The sequence below is a fragment of the Dermacentor silvarum genome, unplaced genomic scaffold (assembly GCF_013339745.2).
Source record: "Dermacentor silvarum isolate Dsil-2018 unplaced genomic scaffold, BIME_Dsil_1.4 Seq10993, whole genome shotgun sequence".
NCBI lineage: Eukaryota > Metazoa > Arthropoda > Arachnida > Ixodida > Ixodidae > Dermacentor > Dermacentor silvarum.
In genome coordinates this window covers 1-19924 of record NW_023605559.1, presented here as the reverse complement: position 1 = coordinate 19924, position 19924 = coordinate 1, and the positions used below count along the sequence as shown (strand labels likewise).

Here is a 19924-nt window from a genome sequence, read left to right as displayed (position 1 = left end):
TTGGAGAGGTTCAAAAGAAAGCAGTACGGTTTATTTATAATTCATTTGGCCGTTCATCTATCACTCATCTACTTAATCAAAGTGGTTTGCTTCCAGTCTCTCATAGAAACCGTATCTGCCGTTTAAAATTCTTTTTTCAATTACTCCAAGGTAAATACAATCTTAACACATCCAACATTATATCGTACTCCTCTGGACATAACACAAGACAACGGCACGATTTTACAGTGACACCATTAAACGCTAGAATTAACTCCTATAAGTATTCTTATTTCCCCAGAACGATTACAGATTGGAATAATCTTAATAATGATACAGTATCACAAACGTCACTGCAAATGTTTGAAAGCTATCTGTAATTTCTTAACATCGTTTATACTACATTATATCATTGTGTTGCAATTGTGTCTTATGTTTTTGCATTTCTTTTCCTGGATCTTGACTTATGATTTATTTATGAATGGATTAATGATTACTTTTGGAATTACGTTGGCTGTTTCCAACAGACCTTTACTTGTATATTGTATGCCCACCCTGCTAAGGTCTTGTATAAGATCGCAGTATCAATAGATAGAATAAATAAAATAAATAAAGATACAGGCCGGAAAGCACCTAGCAGCCGCATTGCTGCCTATCTATCAGTGGCTCTCCTAACCTCCGTAGCCATTGTCAGTGGAAGATGATTCAGAAGGCTGCTGAGATTCTTCATTCAGTAACATGGTCGATTCTACCAAAAGAAAACAATGCCTCACTGACTGCACTAGAGACTGCTATCAATGAGGCAGTCTGTAGGTACAACACTAGAACTACTGTATATTTATGCCCACATAGTTCTGCACCTCGCTTGGTTTGAAACTCAGGCACCATGCTCTTTGTAGAGCAGCAGTAAAGAATGCCATACAAACATGAAAAAGGCAGAACGAAGGCGCAGCAGACCAGAGGCCACATGTCCAAGAAGCCCCACATCACAAAACACATCAAAGATTACAAATTTGGTGCGTTTTAGAGAACTGAAGAGAAGGTGAAACTTTGAGAGCCGTTTTCTCAAAACTGTTTTTTCATGTTTCTGCTCAGTTTCTGGAGCTGATTTCTTCGTTACCGTTTAGGCTATCTTGATTGTGTTTTTTTTTTTTTTGTCACGTTCCTTGGACTACAGGGCAGGTCGAGACAGTCTCACATTTTTATCTTGACTTTTTATAAATTTATGCTATTCGTTCACCCCGAAAGTGTGCTTGGTGCAAAGGTAACTTGAAAAATGACTATCTAAAAATCTTGTGTTGCGAAAAAAAAAAAAGACTGTCGCGACCTTCAGCACACATTGAGCTATGCAGTCAATACTCAACTAGCCTTCCATCATGTTTTAGGGGCGAAGCTCCTTAGGGTGTGGGTCTGTCCCTCCTCTGTAGTAGTAGTAGTAGTAGTAGTAGTAGTAGTAGTAGTAGTAGTAGTAGTAGTAGTAGGTAGCCACGTCTACTTTTATGAGAAAAAAAAATTCCGAAAGTTGTGTCCGTAGCGCGGAAACGAACCAGGGACCCCTCGCTTCCGAACGCGCGGCGCTAACCACTACGCCACGAAGCGCACATGAACACACGCACCACGATGACAATAAATACCCAACATTAACGAAAGACTGCGCGTTTCTTACGCGTTTGTGCTAGCGCGTTACGGCCCGTGTAAGAAGCTCGTGTAAGACACTGTGGCCTCTCCGCCTTACCCCCGTATTCATAAACGCTCCTCGACTTGAACTTGACTTGCCACCGCCTTGGGCAGCGCGTTCGAAACGCGTTGAAGGCGGTGGCAAGTCAAGTTCAAGTCGAGGAGCGTTTATGAATACGGGGGTTATACTCTCTCAGCAGTCATGTGATGGCGTCGGCAAACGCCGTGCACGTTCCGGCATGTGTAAGCGGCTGCGTAAGACGCTGTGGCCTCTCCCCCTTACTAGAGAGTACTTCTAACGCGTTTGTGCTAGCGTCCCCTTAAGTGGGAGATGGTGCAATTATAATGAAGGGCGCTGTTATAAAATAGGAACGACGTCACATATGGCGCGTGTCATTGGTGGAAGTGAATCGTTCAATTTAGTGCGGCGAGAGTAGGCGAATTACACGGAAGATTCACGGTTTACCGATGATTCCCTCCGGAGCTTCGCCCACTCATCATCATTCACCCCGTGGATATGCGGTGTTTTTTTAAGCTCCCCAGGCCCTCCAGAAAGTTCAAGAGGGAAAAATTCTGCTCAATAAAATGTTCTCAAGGTATCACTATGAAGCTTTTATGGAAGTATCAGGGAGACATTCTAAACATTTGTGCCAATTTTCATCAAAATCCATGAAGAAATGAGGAAGTTGATTTTCAAAGCCACGTCCCCCCTTAAAAGAAGTTCGAATTAATGGAAGGACATATTTTTGAAGCATTTGAGCACCATAGCAACATGAACGAACGGTGTGAGTTGTGAAATTTCGCTGTGCGCAAGCGCATAGCGTGTTGCGCCCACGCTGGCCAACGCTCAATTCCCGATAACGGCAGAAAACGAAACTTCAGGGAGTGAACGGCGCCGACATGGCGACGGGCGCGCGGAGACCGTCGAAGGTGAGGGAGGAGGGCAGCAGAAAAGCGGGTTTGGCCTCGGCAGTTCCGCCGCTTCGGTGGCAGTGGCTTCGGTGGCTCCCTTTGCCCTCTCTCTCAACTCCCTCGCAGCTCCCTCACCTTCGACTGTCTCCGCCGAGCCGGCTGTAATTTGCGCCGAGCCGGCTGTACCAGCGGCCTTGAAGTTGCGTTTTCTGCCGTTATCGGGAAGCGAGCGTTTGCCGCCGTGGATGTCGACGCCGCCGGTCCAACCGGCCCGGCGCCAGCTTAGGCCGCTCCCTGAAGTTTCGTTTTCTGCTGTTATCGGGAAGCGAGCGTTTGCCTGCGTGGGGGCAGTTTCTTGGCCGGACTGGGCCTCCGCCGCTGCATGAAGGGGTCTCTCCTAAGCTTTTGGTCTATGGCGGTGTCAGAGCAATGACGGTCGGAGGCGCCTCCGCGTTATTTAGCGCGCTGCTGAGAGCATTGTCGGTCCGCAGTATGTTCGAATTAACCATCGCAAATGCTTTCGCATTCGAATTACCTAGCGTTTTCGCCCATTGAAATACACATAACTTTGACGGGACCAGAGCATCAGTTCGAATAAACCGGCAGTTCGAACCGGCGTGTTCGAATTAACGAGATTCGACTGTATCATCAAAGCATGCACAAAATCAAGAAAAAATAAATTTATCTAGCAGAAAGAATTCCTAATACAGTCCACACTCGTTACAACGGTCCCACGTACAACAGACTTTCGGATATAACGGACTATATTTCAACCTCAGTTTGCTCTACCTATTTTAGTAATGGAATGAAGTTTGCTTTTAACGGACGGCGCTACAACGGACTATCGGCTACAGCGGACGACATTAGCTGCAATTTTTAAACAAAATCGGGCGTATAAAGCGTGCGTTTGCCGTGCTGACAACAGACTTGCGAGGGTCAGCCAACAATTGTGTCTCAGTAGCACGCGCGTGCTTTGCTTTTGACGTTTAGTTCTCTGCAGCGTTTTGACAGCAACTTTCCGCGGTCATTGAGCGAGATGTGCTCATGTTTACAATTTTATATGGCCAATAAAACTACTATTCTTACTTCGTATCGCTGTCTACTAATCTGCTATTGCAAGTGATGCTTCGCCTTTTGGGCAAAACTGCAACTTTTTTTTTCCTACATTGCGACCAAAGTGTCGGAAGTGACGCATTTCGGATATTACGTACTTGAGATAAAACGGACATTTTTTGCCGAATTATGAGGGTCCGTTGTAACTAGAGTAGACTGTAGTGGAACCCTGTTGATACATTCCTCACTGCTCCGTTTTCATGGTGCCAATCTAAATCCCATAGACTTCCAGGTACAGTAAAACCCCGACGATACAATTATGGCTAGTACGATTTTCGGTGTGATACGAATTCGTAACATTTGCCGGCCGAAATACATTGCTCACAATACGAAAAACATTGGCTGTTCCGAACGTGTCGCTGCACCGCTGTGGAACATACAAACGCGTAAGCAACAGCAGCGGCTGCGACCGAGCCAGCAGAGTGACCGGCACGGACAAGCCGACATAGATTGATTGATTCTGGGGTTTTACGTGCCAAAACCAGTTCTGATTATGAGGAACGCCGCAGTAGAGGGCTCCGGATTAATTTTGACTACCTGGGGTTCTTTAAGGGGACAGACTCATTTTAGACACTTTTTCTTTATTTATCCATCAATTTTAATGCAACTGCACTGGCTTGTGTAGTTTTTTCTGCTGATTTCAAATATGTAATTACTTTTCCAGTAAGTTATTTTGTTCCTGAGATAACTGAAGTTCATCTTCCATTGTTTAAGGACACAATAGGAAAAAAAGTGTTTAATTAAAAATTATATTTAAGCTATGGCTGAATAGACTAATGACTGAAGATTGATATAATGCAAGCACTTTTTTATTTGGCCATTCTTAGCTATTTTACAGCACAACAAACTTTACTCTTTGAAAAGCACCTGCCATGCAGTTATAATTTTAACGATTAATTAATTATGAAGGCTTGTGCTCAAAAATCTGCTTGCATACTTGGATTGTGTATGCATTTAGGTTTCCATTGCAAAAAAAATTATTGTACCTGCCCTAGGTGCCGAGATATGTAGGCCTCAAAATTGAAAAGAGTCATAAATTTACATGTTGAGAAAAGTGCAAAAAACAAATAGCACACAGTTTATTTAAAAAATAACAAGTAGAATGTGGATATTTTTCAATGCAGGTGCTAAAAGCCACCAGGGATATAGTCTGACTGCAGCTTAGCGTTGTAGTGGCGCTTTAGTGCCTGCTGGACACGCTCGGTGCTTGCATGCTTGCGTGTAGACTCAGCCGCTCGGTGCCCTCGTTCGCACCCGGCACAGAAGTTGCTCAACACAACATAGTCGAGCACTAGCCCAGTGAAGAGTTCAATCACCGCGCCCACACCTATGTGAGACGAGTGCCCGCGTGTCATCCACGAGCCGTCAAATGAAACGGCAATGTTGTTGGCGTTTTGAATGTCCAGTTCTTTATAAAGTTGCCGAACTGACGTCGCGCACTCGCTGGTGACTTTTTCGGCTGCGCGAGTTGCTGCAGGAGTCAACTTTTGTTTGACATATCCCTGCCACGTTTTTTTATGGAGACCGCGATGGGAAATGTTCATAGTAGAAAAAATGTCATTCATTGCTGCTTGACGATTGCCAGTAGACTGCATCGCTCGAGCGGCGAGGATGTTCACGGCGAACGGATTCACTTTCTGATCGCCGTCCACCCGCGGAGAACTCCATCCTTCCGCGATGTCCCCACAGTTTGCACAGCTGACACACGGCTTTCACGGCAAGGCCATACTCTCTCTCGCGTTTGTACAAGCTGACGTTGCCGCCGCCGCAAAATTTGCATTTTAGAACGCCGAGCAGTCCACTAAACACTGAATATCGGCAATGAAGAAACTCTCCTTGTCGCTCTGTTGAGTCGGAGCAGCGCTGGCCGGTGCGTCGTTGCTGTCATCAAAAAAATCAAGTTTTCTTTTCGTCGCGGCGGTTGAAGCAAGTTCCCGCAGTTTTGTATCGGCTTTTGTCTGCCTTGCCTGCAGATCTGACGGCGTCAGCATCAAAGTATCGCGGCGCACGCGGCCGCTGTTTGTCGTAACTCCGCAGGCTGGCTGGCCAGCGAGGCCTAATTCTCCGTCAGCGGCCTCGGGCGACTCGGCGAATCGCTCTTTGTCGGCGGCTGGGGTGGGTGACACGGAGCCTCGATCTTCATCCGCGCGTTCCGCTGATCGACGCGGCAGCGGCTTCTTTCCTTCGTCGCAGACGCGGCTGTTATCTGTCGGAGCATCGCAGACGCCCGACAAGCTTACATCGGCGGCGGCGGCGGCGGCTGGCGACCCATCACGTTCTTCGTCGACGCTTCCCGGTGGTAGACGAGCCTTGAAGTTGTTGGCCAAAGACTTCTTCCTTTTCTTGCCAAACTTATTCCGCGAATGGAACTTTCGCGCTGAACCAGGCATTGCGAGAGCTTTGGTCGTAAGCGCGCAGATCGAAGTGCTGGCAAAATGGCGGCCCAACTGTCACGTTTTTTTTGCGTTGCGACGCGCCAAGCAGACGACGCGGGTCACGCTCAGCCAATGAGATGGCTCCGTGACCTCACGTGCGCCCAGCAGCCAATAGCATTGCGCATGTTGCTTTTTTTTTGTTGGCTTTTTTCTAAACAACCAATGAGTGAAACGAAGTGGCGACAGCGGGAATTTCAAAACGAAGAAATGCTCTTTCAAACGAGACCAAGATGGCGTCTACGGTGTTCGCGAAACGGCAGCTCTGCGTCGAAAGAAAACTGCCGTTTTGGCGTCGGATTCCGCGCGAGCTCGACTCGCGCGTGCTGTTTGAAATGTTATTACGAATAAATTACCGATTTCTGGCGTGTGAAAATTGGCAGACAGATAGAAAAATGCTCGCAGAACGCTAAAATGCCATATAAAAAAAATCGACTTTTTCACCATTTTCCGGTCCCAAAGACCCGTCTCCCCCCTTAAACAAGCCGACATAGTGGGATCTAGGCAGGATTCATAGTCGCCAAGCAACCGGCTACGTCACGTGGCTGTGCAATCTCTCATTGGTCACCCCGTCGAGTGGACTGGATGCATCACAGCCCGATGCCTTGACCAGCGAGGAAGAAGACGAGGACCGCTGCTGCGACGACTACCACAGCAGTAGCCACGACGACCAAAATGCTCACTGTACTCGACCTGCTGAGGCGTTGCAGTGGCGTGCGAAAACATTCGTGAGGTCACAGGCGCGCATCCTTACGCCTTCCAGAAGGCAGTCGATGATTTGGGCAAGACGAAAAGGCACACGGATAGTAGAACCATGTTGATACGTTTTTCAAGGGACCGCGAAAAACAAAACAAAAAACAATTTCTCTGTTTTTCCCGAAAGGCAAAGCAAAGATTGCGATAGCAAATTGGTAGACAGCTGTATGGAGCAAGGATGCCGCATTTCATTATTTAGGTAGACATTTCTAATAGAAGTTTGCAGCTGGGTGCGGGAACACACCAGGAACAATAATGACGCTGAAAATCTGGTTTTCGTACCAAAGTGCTGCTGAATTGTAACTGCTCACGCCAGCTTCATTGCAGTTACTTTTTTAGCGTTTTTAAGGGCAAGTCCTTATATAACAAACTACTGATATGACGACCACTTTTCGTGGAACTATGGAGTTCCTTATAAACGGGTTCGACTGTATATCTCATACTCTGGTTAAAATGTCGGTCTCACAGCCCGTTTGAAATTTTTTTTTACAGATGTGCCACTGTGTTTATTTGGGCAGCAACGGATATTTGCAGCCATTTCTTTCTTGCGATGTTAATGTTCACATGGTTGCCCTGCACTGCAATGCGTCAGCGCAGCAAGGTCCGCCTGTTGGATCACTTGAATATTGCGTGCATTTGATTGCCTCCCTCTAAGACACTCAAACATTTTCACTGACATGGGTTCACTAGAACCTAAAAGAAAATTTTGAATTAGTTTAGATCAGTAGATCCCTCTCAAAAAAGGTATTCGGGCGGCATTTTAGTGCAGGCAGACAGGGACAAGAGGAAGGTGTAGGTGCTACAATGCACGTCTACGTCTTCCACCTCTCCTTGTCTGCCTGCGCTGAAATGCTATCGAAGTTCATTTACCAACATGCCCAGTGCACAGCAGTTCTCAAAAAAGGTTCTTGAAACAATATTTTGCTGCACAGGCTTGGTTAAACTGGCAGAGAAAATTAAGTTCAAATTTTGGTATTCTAATTTTGCCCCTCAGCCACATCACCCATGATGCTGTTGATTTCGGGGGGCATTTTCGGGCATCTAGGCTGTTTTTTTGTGCAGAAAATCCACAGAAGGTGTCATGTTTAGCCTGTGATTGCCTTCAGTGCAGTATATTGCTACACGCGTGTGGTACACATGCCTCTTACTGACTCGTTCTTTGCGTAACAATATTTTGCTTATAGACATTTCCTATTTTTTTATAAACATTTGAAATAGCAAACTGGGCTATAATATGCAAGATGTCGTGAAAGAAGTGTGGCTTGGATAAAAGAACAGTGCAGCTGAATGAACCTTCTTCTATTGTGGCTGGTGTGTCAGGACTTGCATATTCCTGCTCTTTCATTTGTCACATGACATCTGCAGCGGACTTGCTGATGGACTTCTTCAAGAGAACAAGCCACAAGCCATCCTGCCTACTCGACCTGTCCTATCTGATTGGCTTATGTTCCTTCATGAATGAAGATATTGTCAAGGTAGCTTTATTCACCTCTGGCTTTGTAAAAAATAAATCGTTGAGATTTTTATTTTTTCATTCTTTATTATTATTTTTTTCTTGCAGTTATTTTTACACTGAATTGCTCCTGTAAGTCCGCCAAATGTTTTGCATACATTCTTTATACCTGAAGTAGAGCACACTGGTTAGGTAGGCTATGCATTTTGGCCAGGGTATCTGTTTGGTTGTTTTGAGGCCGGGTTGGATACCTTTGGGACAGCTCGGCTACAAGAATTTCAGCTTGCATTAGTGTCCTAGTGTCCAAATGCTCCCGCAACTGCTAGAAGGAGGCTGTTAAGAAACTGTTCATTGGAACACTAGTGTATTTCCTAGAACATTGTAAGTGTGAATATTTTGAAAGTGCTGCTATTCTTAAAGTTTCGGCAAAGCAGACAAGGGCTTCAATTTTGCATTGGCAGCATGCACTCGAAAATGCTGCTAAGGGAACCTTTTAATTAGCTGCTTGGATGGACATTGCAATTGATCATAATTGATGTCTGCTTCTTGAGGTAATTCACCTGAGTTTACTGAATTGCTTTACTATATTCTCCATGTGATCTTTTAAAAGAATTCAAGCGGAGAAAAAGAAACACATTGCGTACTATTTCTGCTCAATAGAAGCATACACATTTTACCATTCTCTAAATGCATTGGCAGTTCTATTTTGCCCAGCTTTTATGCATGGTTCTTTTTTTTCACCTCCCTGTTCTGCATATTTCTGTTCCAGCTGGTGGACCGAATGGAAGCATCACTAAAAGTGGCACTGCCCGACAGCTGGCAAAGGCCTCCCGACGTAAGTGCTGCTACTTGGCCACTTATAAGCTCCTCCTTTCGTTGCCGCTAATTCGGCACAACTTCAACCTTCACTACTTACGCCTCCGTCACACATTTTTACAACGGCTATTATGTTGATGACATTGAAAATTCGCACACTCTATTGACTCAAAGGGGTTGCATTGCTGCAACACGGTGAACTTGATGGTCATTGAAATGGTTCATTAATGTTTCACCAAGTGCTTCTGGCGCCACAGTCCAAGCAACAAGTCTGCATCCCCGAAAGTACTAAATATAATACAGTTAAACTTGGATATAACGAAATTGACAAATTCCTGAAAAACTTCGTTATAAAGAGGATTTCGTTATATGCAGGTTCGGCAGGAAAATTCGAAAAAGAAATGCTTACCGTATGTACTATCGCTCAAGATTTACTCCCAATACGCTAAAGTTGCAATGAACAAAAAAGTCCCAGTTTCGCCCGAAAGGCGAAGCATCGATTAATATACGAAGTAAGGATAGTACAGTCAAACCTTGTTAATACGTACCCGCTCAATGCGTAATTGCAGTTTAAACGTAGTCGCGAAGATTCTCCCACCCAGCCCCCATTGAACCCCATGTATTGGCTGACCGCTTAAGTCGTAGTCGCTCATTGCCCACCAAACGGTTAGTGCGTACTATTTTTCTTGTTCTACACGCACAGGCACAAAATCAGCAAAATCACGTGTGCGCAGACGTTCGATTCTCGCGTTGCGATGCCCGGACGGCAGTCGCCAGCAATAGTGAACTTACAACATGGCCACTACGACATATTTCCTGCTCGTACAGCTGTTGTCGATTGCTGCGCACATAAGAATGGCCTTCAAGATAAGTTCCCGGTAACTTGGAGAAGCTGCTGGTAGGGGGTGCGAATTCGCTGTCACCGTCTGAGTAGTAACCGCGCAGAAGCACATTTTATTGCGAAGACCATTTGTGCTGTCAACGTGGACGTCGCCTTGAGGTTCCGTGTAAAGTCCAAAAACAACATCGTCGCCGCGAGCCGTACGCTGTGTGCGTGAGTTAAAGCTTGTGGGGGTCAGCCGACTCAATCTCGCGAGCGCGAGGGAGAAGGGGGGGGGGGGGGGAAGCGCGCTTCCGCACTAGGCATGGCAGAGGAGGCGAGAAAGGGAGGCGTTTACTTTGGCAATCTGCGAAAGCGATCTGTGATGTGGAAAAAGTGTGTGCCCACGCGGGCTTATCTTCAAAGCGAACTGCAGACGAGGTCAATATCTTGCGTTTCTTCGTCGAAGCACTCGTCCTTGGAATGTCACACCAGGTACTAGATGCATGGACGCGTGTCATTTCGCACAAGCGCGAGGCGTCGGAAACGAAGAGCGGGCGACACAATGGGGTAGCGTCGCCTAGTGGCAGGTTAGTGAAGTGAAGCGCAGAGACTTGCGCAATAACCAGAGTGTGGCGCTGCCAGCGCGGTGAAAAAAAAAAACTTTTTTTTTTCTTCGGCTACATCAACGGGAAAAGGAGAGTGCCGGCTTGGTGGGCTGGGCCAGCTGCAGCAAGCGGTGGGATGAGGTTTGAATGAAAAAAAGGGGGAAAGGTCACGGGCCCGCGGTGGCAAGATCGCCGGGTCGAGGGATGTAGGCCTGCCTTGCGTACGCTCGCACGCACGTACTTGTGCACTCGCTCTCGCCTCGCACGTACCTGTGCACTCAGCTCTCGCCTCGCAGTCGCCGTGAATTCGAGCGTGCCAAGCGCAACGCCGCCGCTTTGCATTCCGTCGCGGCGGAGAACCGCCGCTTCGCATTCCGTCGCGGCGGAGAAGGTGCGTCCGGTTGCTCCTCGTGCAAAAATGACAAAATTTGGGGCGAAATCTCTAGGTTGTCGGTAGGGAAAATTCATTATTTCGAGGGGGTCTCCCGCTGCCACTTCGTTACATAGAACTCTCAAATACATGTGCTTCTACGGGGTAACGACGGTGAATAGAAACACATCGTTATACAGTAAAATCTCATTAATTCGACCCCCGCTAATTCGGAATTTCGGTTAATTCGGACGCGGCATCTGGTCCCGTCCAAAATGTGCATTGTTCTATGACTGAAGACTCGTTAATTCGGACAGATTCGACCGCGCTTCGGTTAATTCGAACTCCCCACGAGGTAGGGTCGCGACAGGGAAGCAGCAGCGAATTCCGCCACGGCGGACTCGCATCCGAAATCGACGGCGCACCCAAACAACTTCGAGATCGGATCGTGGCCTCCAAGATTTAGAATGAGGTACAAGCGAGTTTTGCATCTTGTAGGCACAAAAAAAAAAAAAAACACGTGGCGCTTGTTTACAACCAAAATGAAAGGCATTGCATCGCTACAGTCATCAGCAACGGGCATCCGACGCATTGGCTTTTTCTTTCTTCTGCATTGTTATTCTTTGTTTGTTGTCTACTTCGTGCTGGTGTGCGGGTGCGCGTCACCACCGTGCAAGCGACGCCGGGATGGCTTCTTCGTTTCCTGCCCAAGCCCCTGCAGCGAAGAGGGCGAAGTACGATGCGAAGGATTTGGCTGCTAAGGTGCAAATACTGAAGGCATTGCAAACGGGAGGATCCCGAAAAGAAGTGATGGAGAAGTTCCAGGTCAAGAAAAGCACGCTGAGCAGTTACGTCAAGAACGAAGACCAGATTATGCAAGCGTATGATGGCGACATGTTCGGAGACAAGAGGAAGAGGCTCAGAACGGCAGCGCACCCCAAACTAGAAGAAGCGCTGTTGCGCTGGATCGCCGTCTCGCGTGATGCGCAGTTGCCCTTGAGCGGCCCCCTTATCTGCGCACAAGCAGAAAAGTTCGCACTCAGCATGAACATTGACTCTTTCAATGCGTCGGAAGGGTGGTTCGACCGCTTCAAGAAGCAACACGGGCTGGTGTTCCGCAACGTGTGCGGTGAAAAAGGTGCCGTCAATGAAAGTGTTGTGCATGACTGGCGGTCTGAAGCTTTCCGCACGCCTTTCTGCGTACGAGCCGTGCAACATTTTCAACGCTGACGAGACAGCGCTCTTTTTCAAGGCTCTGCCTGATAAGACAATTGCGTTTAAGGGGGACCCGTGCGTCGGCAGGAAACGCAGTAAAGAGCGGGTGACGGTTCTTCTGGCTGCGAACATGACCGGCACAGAGCGGCTGCCGCTGTTGGTGATAGGAAAGGCAGCGAAGCCCAAGATGTTTTAAGAACATTAAGCAGCTGCCTGTCGACTACCGCTGTAACCGAAAGGCTTGGATGACCGCCGAAATATTTCAAGCCTGGCTGCGTCAGCTAGACTGCCGCTTTGCGGCCAAGGCTCGGAAGGTGCTGTTCGTGCTAGATAACTGCAGTGCACACACGAAGGTGTCCGGGCTCGAAAACATTGAACTTGTATTCCTGCCTCCGAATACAACGGCTTCCCTGCAGCCGATGGGCCAGGGAATTATACAGTTCGTGAAAAGCCGCTATCGACGGCAGGTACTCGAGCGTATGTTGCTCTGCATGGAGGCAGGCAAGCAATGCGAGATAAGCCTACACAGCGCAATCCATGTGCTCACGTAGGTGTGGAACAACACGCCGCCTGAAGTAATCGCCAACTGCTTCAGGCACAGCGGCTTCGTGCACGACACTGCTGACCCGGATGTGGTGGCCGATGTTGAAAGCGGCGAAGAGCAAGACGGGCGCTACATTAACATCATGCCTGCCGATGTGCCCCTGCGCGAGTACTTCGCAATAGACAATGATGTTGCCGTTGCCGGCATAGTGACAGACAGCGATATCGTCGCCGAGGTCATGGATGGGGAAGGGACCCCAACGAGGACCCCAACGATTCAGACGAGCGTCCACGCCCCACAATGACTGAGGCTGCGCACGCGTTGACCGTTTTATAGGACATCTGCATGGTTTCCTCGGACAGTGTGCGCGGACTGAGTCATTTACAGGAACTTCGCAAAATTGTGATTTCTTCGCACATTTCCTCCGTGAAGCAAACCGCTATCACAGACTTCTTTGAGAAATAAAAGTCTGATGTTTGAATCATTTTTTAAGTATTTTGAACGTACTCTCGATAATTCGGACCCTCAGTTAATTCGGACATTCTCTCCGGTCCCATGAAGTCCGAATTAACGGGGTTTTACTGTATCAAGAAATTCGTTATATGGAGGTTTGTTATAAACAGGTTTAACTGTATAATGGCACTTTGAAGATAAAGATAGATAAACCTGTTTTCTTAATTGTAATGAAAGAACCAGCTTTTCTTAGATTTCTCAGCGTCTGGCTTTTATGTCGAGGTTTTGTGCAATTCCCACAACTATGCGAACTGTCCGCTTCGAAATTATTCTACACTAATTACTATTCACTTTGACTTCACAATGATCCAAAAGATTAATATTGTCACAGTGCGTAAGGTGGAAAGAAGAAGACATGGTTGGTGCCCTGGGAGACGACAAAGAAGATTCTGGGTTTTCGCTTCCATGCGTAGCCATTAAAACCCGTCTGTAAAACCAGTACGTTTCTTCCTTCCCGTAACATTATTGGTGGACGTGCGGGGTACTCACTTGCGCAAGACGGAGCTCCGCAGCGGACGTAACCTGGCTGCCATGTCATCCGAAGGGGAGTCTTCAACCGCGGCCCCGTCGACGCCACCGACGGTCATCCTAACCCAGCCCCGCGACCCTGGCATGTTTTCTGGGATTGACAACGTTGACGTCGATGACTGGTTGGCAAATTACGAACAGGTCTGCGCCAGCAACAGGTGGGATAACACGCTTATGCTGGCCAACGTAATATATTACCTCAAAAAAACGGCACGAGTCTGGTTCGAGACACATGAAGAAGAGATTACCAGTTGGGAGCAATGCAAACAGAAGCTTCGTGATTTGTTCGGCAAGCCCATCGGCCGCCAACGTGCTGCTCAGAAGGACCTTGGGACCCGTGCACAGACGTCCACTGAATCTTACGTGGCGTACATCCAGGACGTTTTGGCTCTTTGCCGCAAGGTGGATAAGAACATGACAGAGGCAGACAAGGTCAGTCACGTTTTAAAAGGCATAGCGGACGACGCGTTTAACCTTCTCGTCTATAAGAACATCAACACAGTCAATGAGATCATTAACGAATGTCGCCGATTTGAAGAAGCGAAAAGTCGCCGCATAGTTCAGCAGTTCACGCGCCTACCCAACACCGCTGCTTCATCGACGTGTGAAGACCTTTGTCTTCCGCGTGAGCCCACTCCCTCCGAGAACGTCGTACGTATAGTCCGGCGAGAAATTGAAGCAGCGTCTCCTGCCACACAAGTGACGCAGTGCTTTGACGATTCCCGGCCGCTCGTGTCCCTCATACAATCGGTCGTTCGCCAAGAACTTTCCAATGTGGGTCTGCAATCCATCTGCTCCGCCAACCGTCCTGACTTCGCTTCGTCTGCTGCCTCTGCCCCTGTTTACCGGAACCAGAGCGGTCCTTACCCGAGCTATCGCAACCCGGCCGAATGGCGCACACATGATGACCACCCATTCTGCTCTGATTGACTGTTCAGCCGGTGTTGTCCAACTTGACCTACCCCTTTCCATTGACCTTCCTGCTCAAGCCCCAACTCAGCTTTGTTCTGCGGATTTTATTCGTCTTCTTCCCCAAGCAGCAACCTGCATCACCGTTTTCGCCTCTCCACCTGTTCCAGACGGAGACTATGTCCTCAATCCTGCGACTTCAGACCTGCTTTCCCACAATGTCTCCTTCCCACACACCGTCATTTCTGTAGCGGCCAATCAGACCTGTCTTCCCATCCTCAATTTCGGCCAGTGCCCTCAGGTACTTCCTCGAGGGATGTCACTTGCCACGTTGTCACCGTCCCGCGAGTGCTATATTTCAGCACTATCTCTTGCTACATCTTCGACCAGTGCTCGTTCTGCGCCTTCTGCATCTGCCCCGGCCGACGACATTGCAAAGATGATTGCGCCGGACCTCGACCCCCAATCCGCCGCAGAGCTCCATGACCTCCTCGAGTCCTTCGCCGACATTTTCGACCTGAACGATCGCTCTTTGGGTCAAACCACGGTTGTGAAGCATCGTATAAATACCGGCGATGCGGCACCTGTTCGCCGACGCCCATACCGGGTGTCGCCCTCTGAGCGACAAGTTATCCAGAGCGAAGTTGACAAAATGCTTGCCAAAGGGATTATTGAACACTCTTCCAGTCCGTGGGCTTCCCCTGTTGTGCTCGTCAAAAAGGACAACAGCTGGCGATTCTGCGTGGACTATCGTCATCTAAACCAGATCACCAAGAAAGATGTATACCCGCTTCCACGGATCGATGATGCTCTGGACTGTCTTCACGGTGCCACTTATTTTTCATCAATAGACCTTCGCTCCGGATATTGGCAAATTGCCGTGGATGAAATGGACCGTGAGAAGACCGCATTCGTTACACCTGACGGCCTCTATCAGTTTAGGGTAATGCCTTTCGGCTTGTGCAATGCCCCGGCGACCTTTGAACGTATGATGGACATGCTCTTGCGTGGATTGAAATGGTCCATCTGCTTGTGTTACTTGGATGACGTCCTCGTATTCTCTCCAACTTTTGCGGCCCATCTTGAACGACTTTCATCTGTGCTTTCCGTTTTTCGCGCCGCTGGCCTGCAGCTCAACTCGTCCAAGTGCCACTTCGGTCACCGCCAAATAACCATGCTCGGACATCTCGTCGATTCGTCAGGCATTCGCCCCGATCCCGCTAAAGTTCGTGCAGTGCAGAATTTCCCTGTACCGACCTCTGCCAAAGATGTTTGCAGCTTTATCGGTCTTTGTTCTTACTTCCGTCGGTTTGTGCAAAATTTCGCGCATGTTGCTCGTCCCCTGACTGACCTCCTCAAGAAAGATGTTCCTTTCTGCTGGCGCTCTGAACAAGCGACTTCTTTCTCGCGCCTCATCACGCTACTCACCACACCACCTGTTCTCGCCCATTTTGACGCTTCTGCTCCGACAGAAATTCGCACTGACGCCAGTGGATCGGCATCGGCGCAATTTTAGCCCAACGCCAACGTGGGCACAACCGCGTTATCGCCTACGCCAGCCGCCTCCTCTCCCCGTCTGAGCGCAATTATTCGATTACTGAGCGGGACTGTCTCGCCCTCGTTTGGGCTGTGGGCAAGTTCCGACCTTACATATATGGTCGACCATTTACGGTTATAACCGATCACCACGCCCTTTGTTGGCTTTCTTCCCTCAAGGATCCCACCGGACGCCTCGGTCGCTGGGCCCTACGCCTTCAGGAATACACATACACTGTAGTCTACAAGTCGGGTCGTTTACATCAGGACGCCGACTGCCTGTCTCGTCACCCCGTCGATGCACCGAATGATTTAGTGGATGCCGCACTGATCTGCGTCCTCTCGCTTTCCGCCTTGAAAGACATAGGGGCTGAACAGCGACGCGATGAATCGTTACGGCAGCTTATCGAACGCCTGCTCTCTGACCCGTCTGACCCATCCCTTCACATGTTCGTACTACAAAATGACACCCTGTATCGCCGCAACATGCACCCAGACGGGCCCGAGCTGCTAATCGTCATTCCGTCTCATCTTCAGCAGACTGTACTCCAGCAACTGCACGACGTTCCCACTGCTGGACACCTTGGCGTCTCTCGGACCTATGACCGAATTCGGCGACGATTTTTCTGGCCCCGTCTCAACCGCTCCGTCCGTCGCTATGTCGCCGCGTGTGAGTCGTGTCAACGCCGAAAACGACCTGCTGTACATCCCGCTGGTCTGCTGCAGCCTCTGGATATACCGACCGACCCTTTTTTTCGCGTTGGCGTTGATCTTCTCGGACCATTCCCTATATCAAACGACGGAAATAAGTGGATTGCCGTCGCTACGGACTATACCACCCGCTATGCCATTACAAGAGCCCTTCCCACCAGTTGCGCTACAGACGTCGCTGACTTCTTGCTTCACGACGTTATCTTACACCACGGCGCACCTCGTCAACTTCTCACCGATCGCGGGCGATACTTTCTTGCCAAAGTCATCGACGACTTACTTCGATCCTGTGCTACTAAACACAAGCTTACTACAGCCTACCATCCTCAAACTAATGGTCTTACTGAACGCCTGAACCGGACAATAACTGACATGCTCGCGATGTATGTTTCCTCCGATCATCGCGACTGGGACACTGCTTTACCATTTGTCACGTTTGCGTACAATTCCTCGCGCCACGACACAGCTGGTTATTCGCCCTTTTACCTTCTATATGGCCGTGAACCGACCTTGCCTTTCGAGACTCTTCTTTCAACCACACTCGACTCGCCGACGGAGTACGCTCGTGATGTTATAACCGCAGCGACCCAGGCACGCCAGATTGCCCGTCTTCGTCTCTCTGCTTCCCAAACACGTCAGAAGTGCCGTTACGATCAGTGCCACCGCGATGTCGAATACGAACCAGGTGATCTTGTGCTAGTTTGGTCTCCATCTCGACGTGTCGGCCTTTCGGAGAAACTCCTTTCGCGATACTACGGCCCTTATCACATCCTCCGCCAGGTGACGCCTGTCACATATGAAGTGTCTCCTCTGGATGCTACCAGTGCCTTCACCTCTATCTGACGTCGTCCACGTCAGCCGCCTCAAACCGTTCCTTTCTGGAACCAGTGAGTCGCACCAGTAAGGTGCTTCTTCTGACGGGGGTAATGTCACAGTGCGTAAGGTGGAAAGAAGACATGGTTGGTGCCCTGGGAGACGACAAAGAAGATTCTGGGTTTTCGCTTCTCTGCGTAGCCATTAAAACCCGTCTGTAAAACCAGTACGTTTCTTCCTTCCCGTAACAATATTTTCACAAGCCTCTAAAAGTAGTATATTGATAAGAAAAAAAAATGTATTAACTTGGAGAATTTACTTTCATGAGACGTAAGTTAATTCATACTTTGTGTCTATTACTTTGTGGTCTTCTTTGTCCGACAGCTCGTTGTCACTGTCGATAGACCATAATATGTACGTCATATTTCTCTGCCATCCATCGCATTTGATATTTCTTATTTCTTGTAACAGCAACCTTGTAATCATCACCAATGAGACACTAATAGCAGAGTATTAGAGAATGCCATTTGCTTTTTCGCACTGCATTTGCCCTCAGCCTATTCCACTTGCTTTACAATGCAGGTCAGTGCTATGCAGAGGCATTTGACCATTTGCCAGCTGCGGCACTATTCAAACGATGGCAGCCATCTTTCTTTAGAGGACCGGTTACATGTGGTGAGGGAGCTGTTTGCCAGCTACCAGCACGGTCTCCAGTTTGGTGAGTGCAGACTCTTTGGTGTCAGCTTACTAAGGTTGGTGCGCAAAAACAATGAAAGTGCCAAACTGGAACAGAAACACAACCACGAGGAGTCCTGTGTTTGTGTTTCTGTTCCAGTTTGGCAGAAACATGTAGATGAAGTTGTCAAAATTTGAAGAGTTTTGGTTAAAAGGATATTGCAAAACAAGAAAAACGGAAGGGAATCTATGATGATGCATTAGTAGTGCAACTAAGAATGTAGTCGGGCCTCATTATAGTGAACCCTATAATTTTCGTGAAATCATTTGCTATAGCCACGATTTAGTACAATAGAACCTCGTTCATGCAAAAAAGAAAAAAAAAAGCTTGAAGAAAAAACTTACTAACCCGGAAAACCTACGCTTCGAAGTGAAAGAAAAAGTTGGCACAATTAACTGTAGTTGACATCTATGCAACGCTTCGCAAAATTGTTGCAGCTTGAGATGTCGATGTGCGCCGAGCTGGGAGGCCCGAGCGGCCCGAGATGCGCATTGTCATTTTTCTATTGCCTAGTGTTTCCGAAACGAAATCGAGCTGGTGGCAAAAATACCGTATTTACTCGTATAATTAATGCACTTTTTTTCCCCGAAATATATCTGCAAAATTAGGGGGTGCGTTCATTATGCGGAGTAAAATTTGTCGTTTTTTTTTTTTTTTTTGCCGCGGACACCTCTAAAAAAGTCAGTTTCGCCTGTAAGGCGAACCATCGATTGCGGTAGCAAATGCATAGGCAGCTACACGAAGTACGGATGATAGTTTTATCGGATGTATGATCTTGCAAACATTCGCTAACTATTCTCTTTTTCAGGAGCGGAGCTGCTGGCGACCGACTTCCAGCCGGCGGATAATTATGCCGTCCTAGCTGGCTGCCTCCTGCTTGAGCACTGGCAAGAATCAGGTCCGAGCAGTAGATGGGCTGAGTATTACTGTACAGTGGAATATGTTGCTACGATTCTGCATACCGTATTTACACGATTGTAAGTCGACTCGAATGTAGGTCGATCCCCCCAAAATTGCACGTATCAAAAAAAAAGGGGGGGGGGGGAGAAAAACCAAGCGAGTGCATTTCACACAAGGGAAATTTGTTGATGGGGTTGCTAAGACTACTCATCGTCACTAGAGTCGACCTCACTGGTACTGCTGCCGTCATAGCTGCTACGGTCCCACAGCACGTCGTCATCAAGTCTGAGTCCACACTTCGTGAACGACCACACCACGACATCGCGCGGTACAGCCGCCCACGCACAGAGGACCCACCCGCACACAGTAGCCAGGGAGGCCAAATTTCCTCGCGCTGAAGCCGCACTGCCGCACCACACGTTCACTGACTCCAAACTTGCGTCCCGCTGCACAGTTGTTAGTTTCCTCGGCATGGAGGATAGCAGCCCGTTTGAACGCTGCTGTGAACGAGCGCTGAAAGTTCTTGGCACTCATGACAGGCGCGACGATTCAGCACAACAGCAGAAGTGACAGATGCGCGCGG

General features: G+C 48.4%; 1 protein-coding gene across 1 annotated transcript; it reads left to right on the top strand.

The window, feature by feature from the left end:
* Positions 1-8206: 8206 nt before the first annotated feature.
* Positions 8207-19369, top strand: LOC119434470 (N-alpha-acetyltransferase 25, NatB auxiliary subunit-like; the record flags this gene model as incomplete). The annotated part of the gene is made up of 4 exons (XM_037701613.1): positions 8207-8344; positions 9092-9157; positions 18288-18423; positions 19250-19369. Coding segments are annotated over exons 1-4 (445 nt in total), but the record flags the coding sequence as incomplete, so codon positions are not given.
* Between the last annotated feature and the right edge of the window lie 555 nt (positions 19370-19924).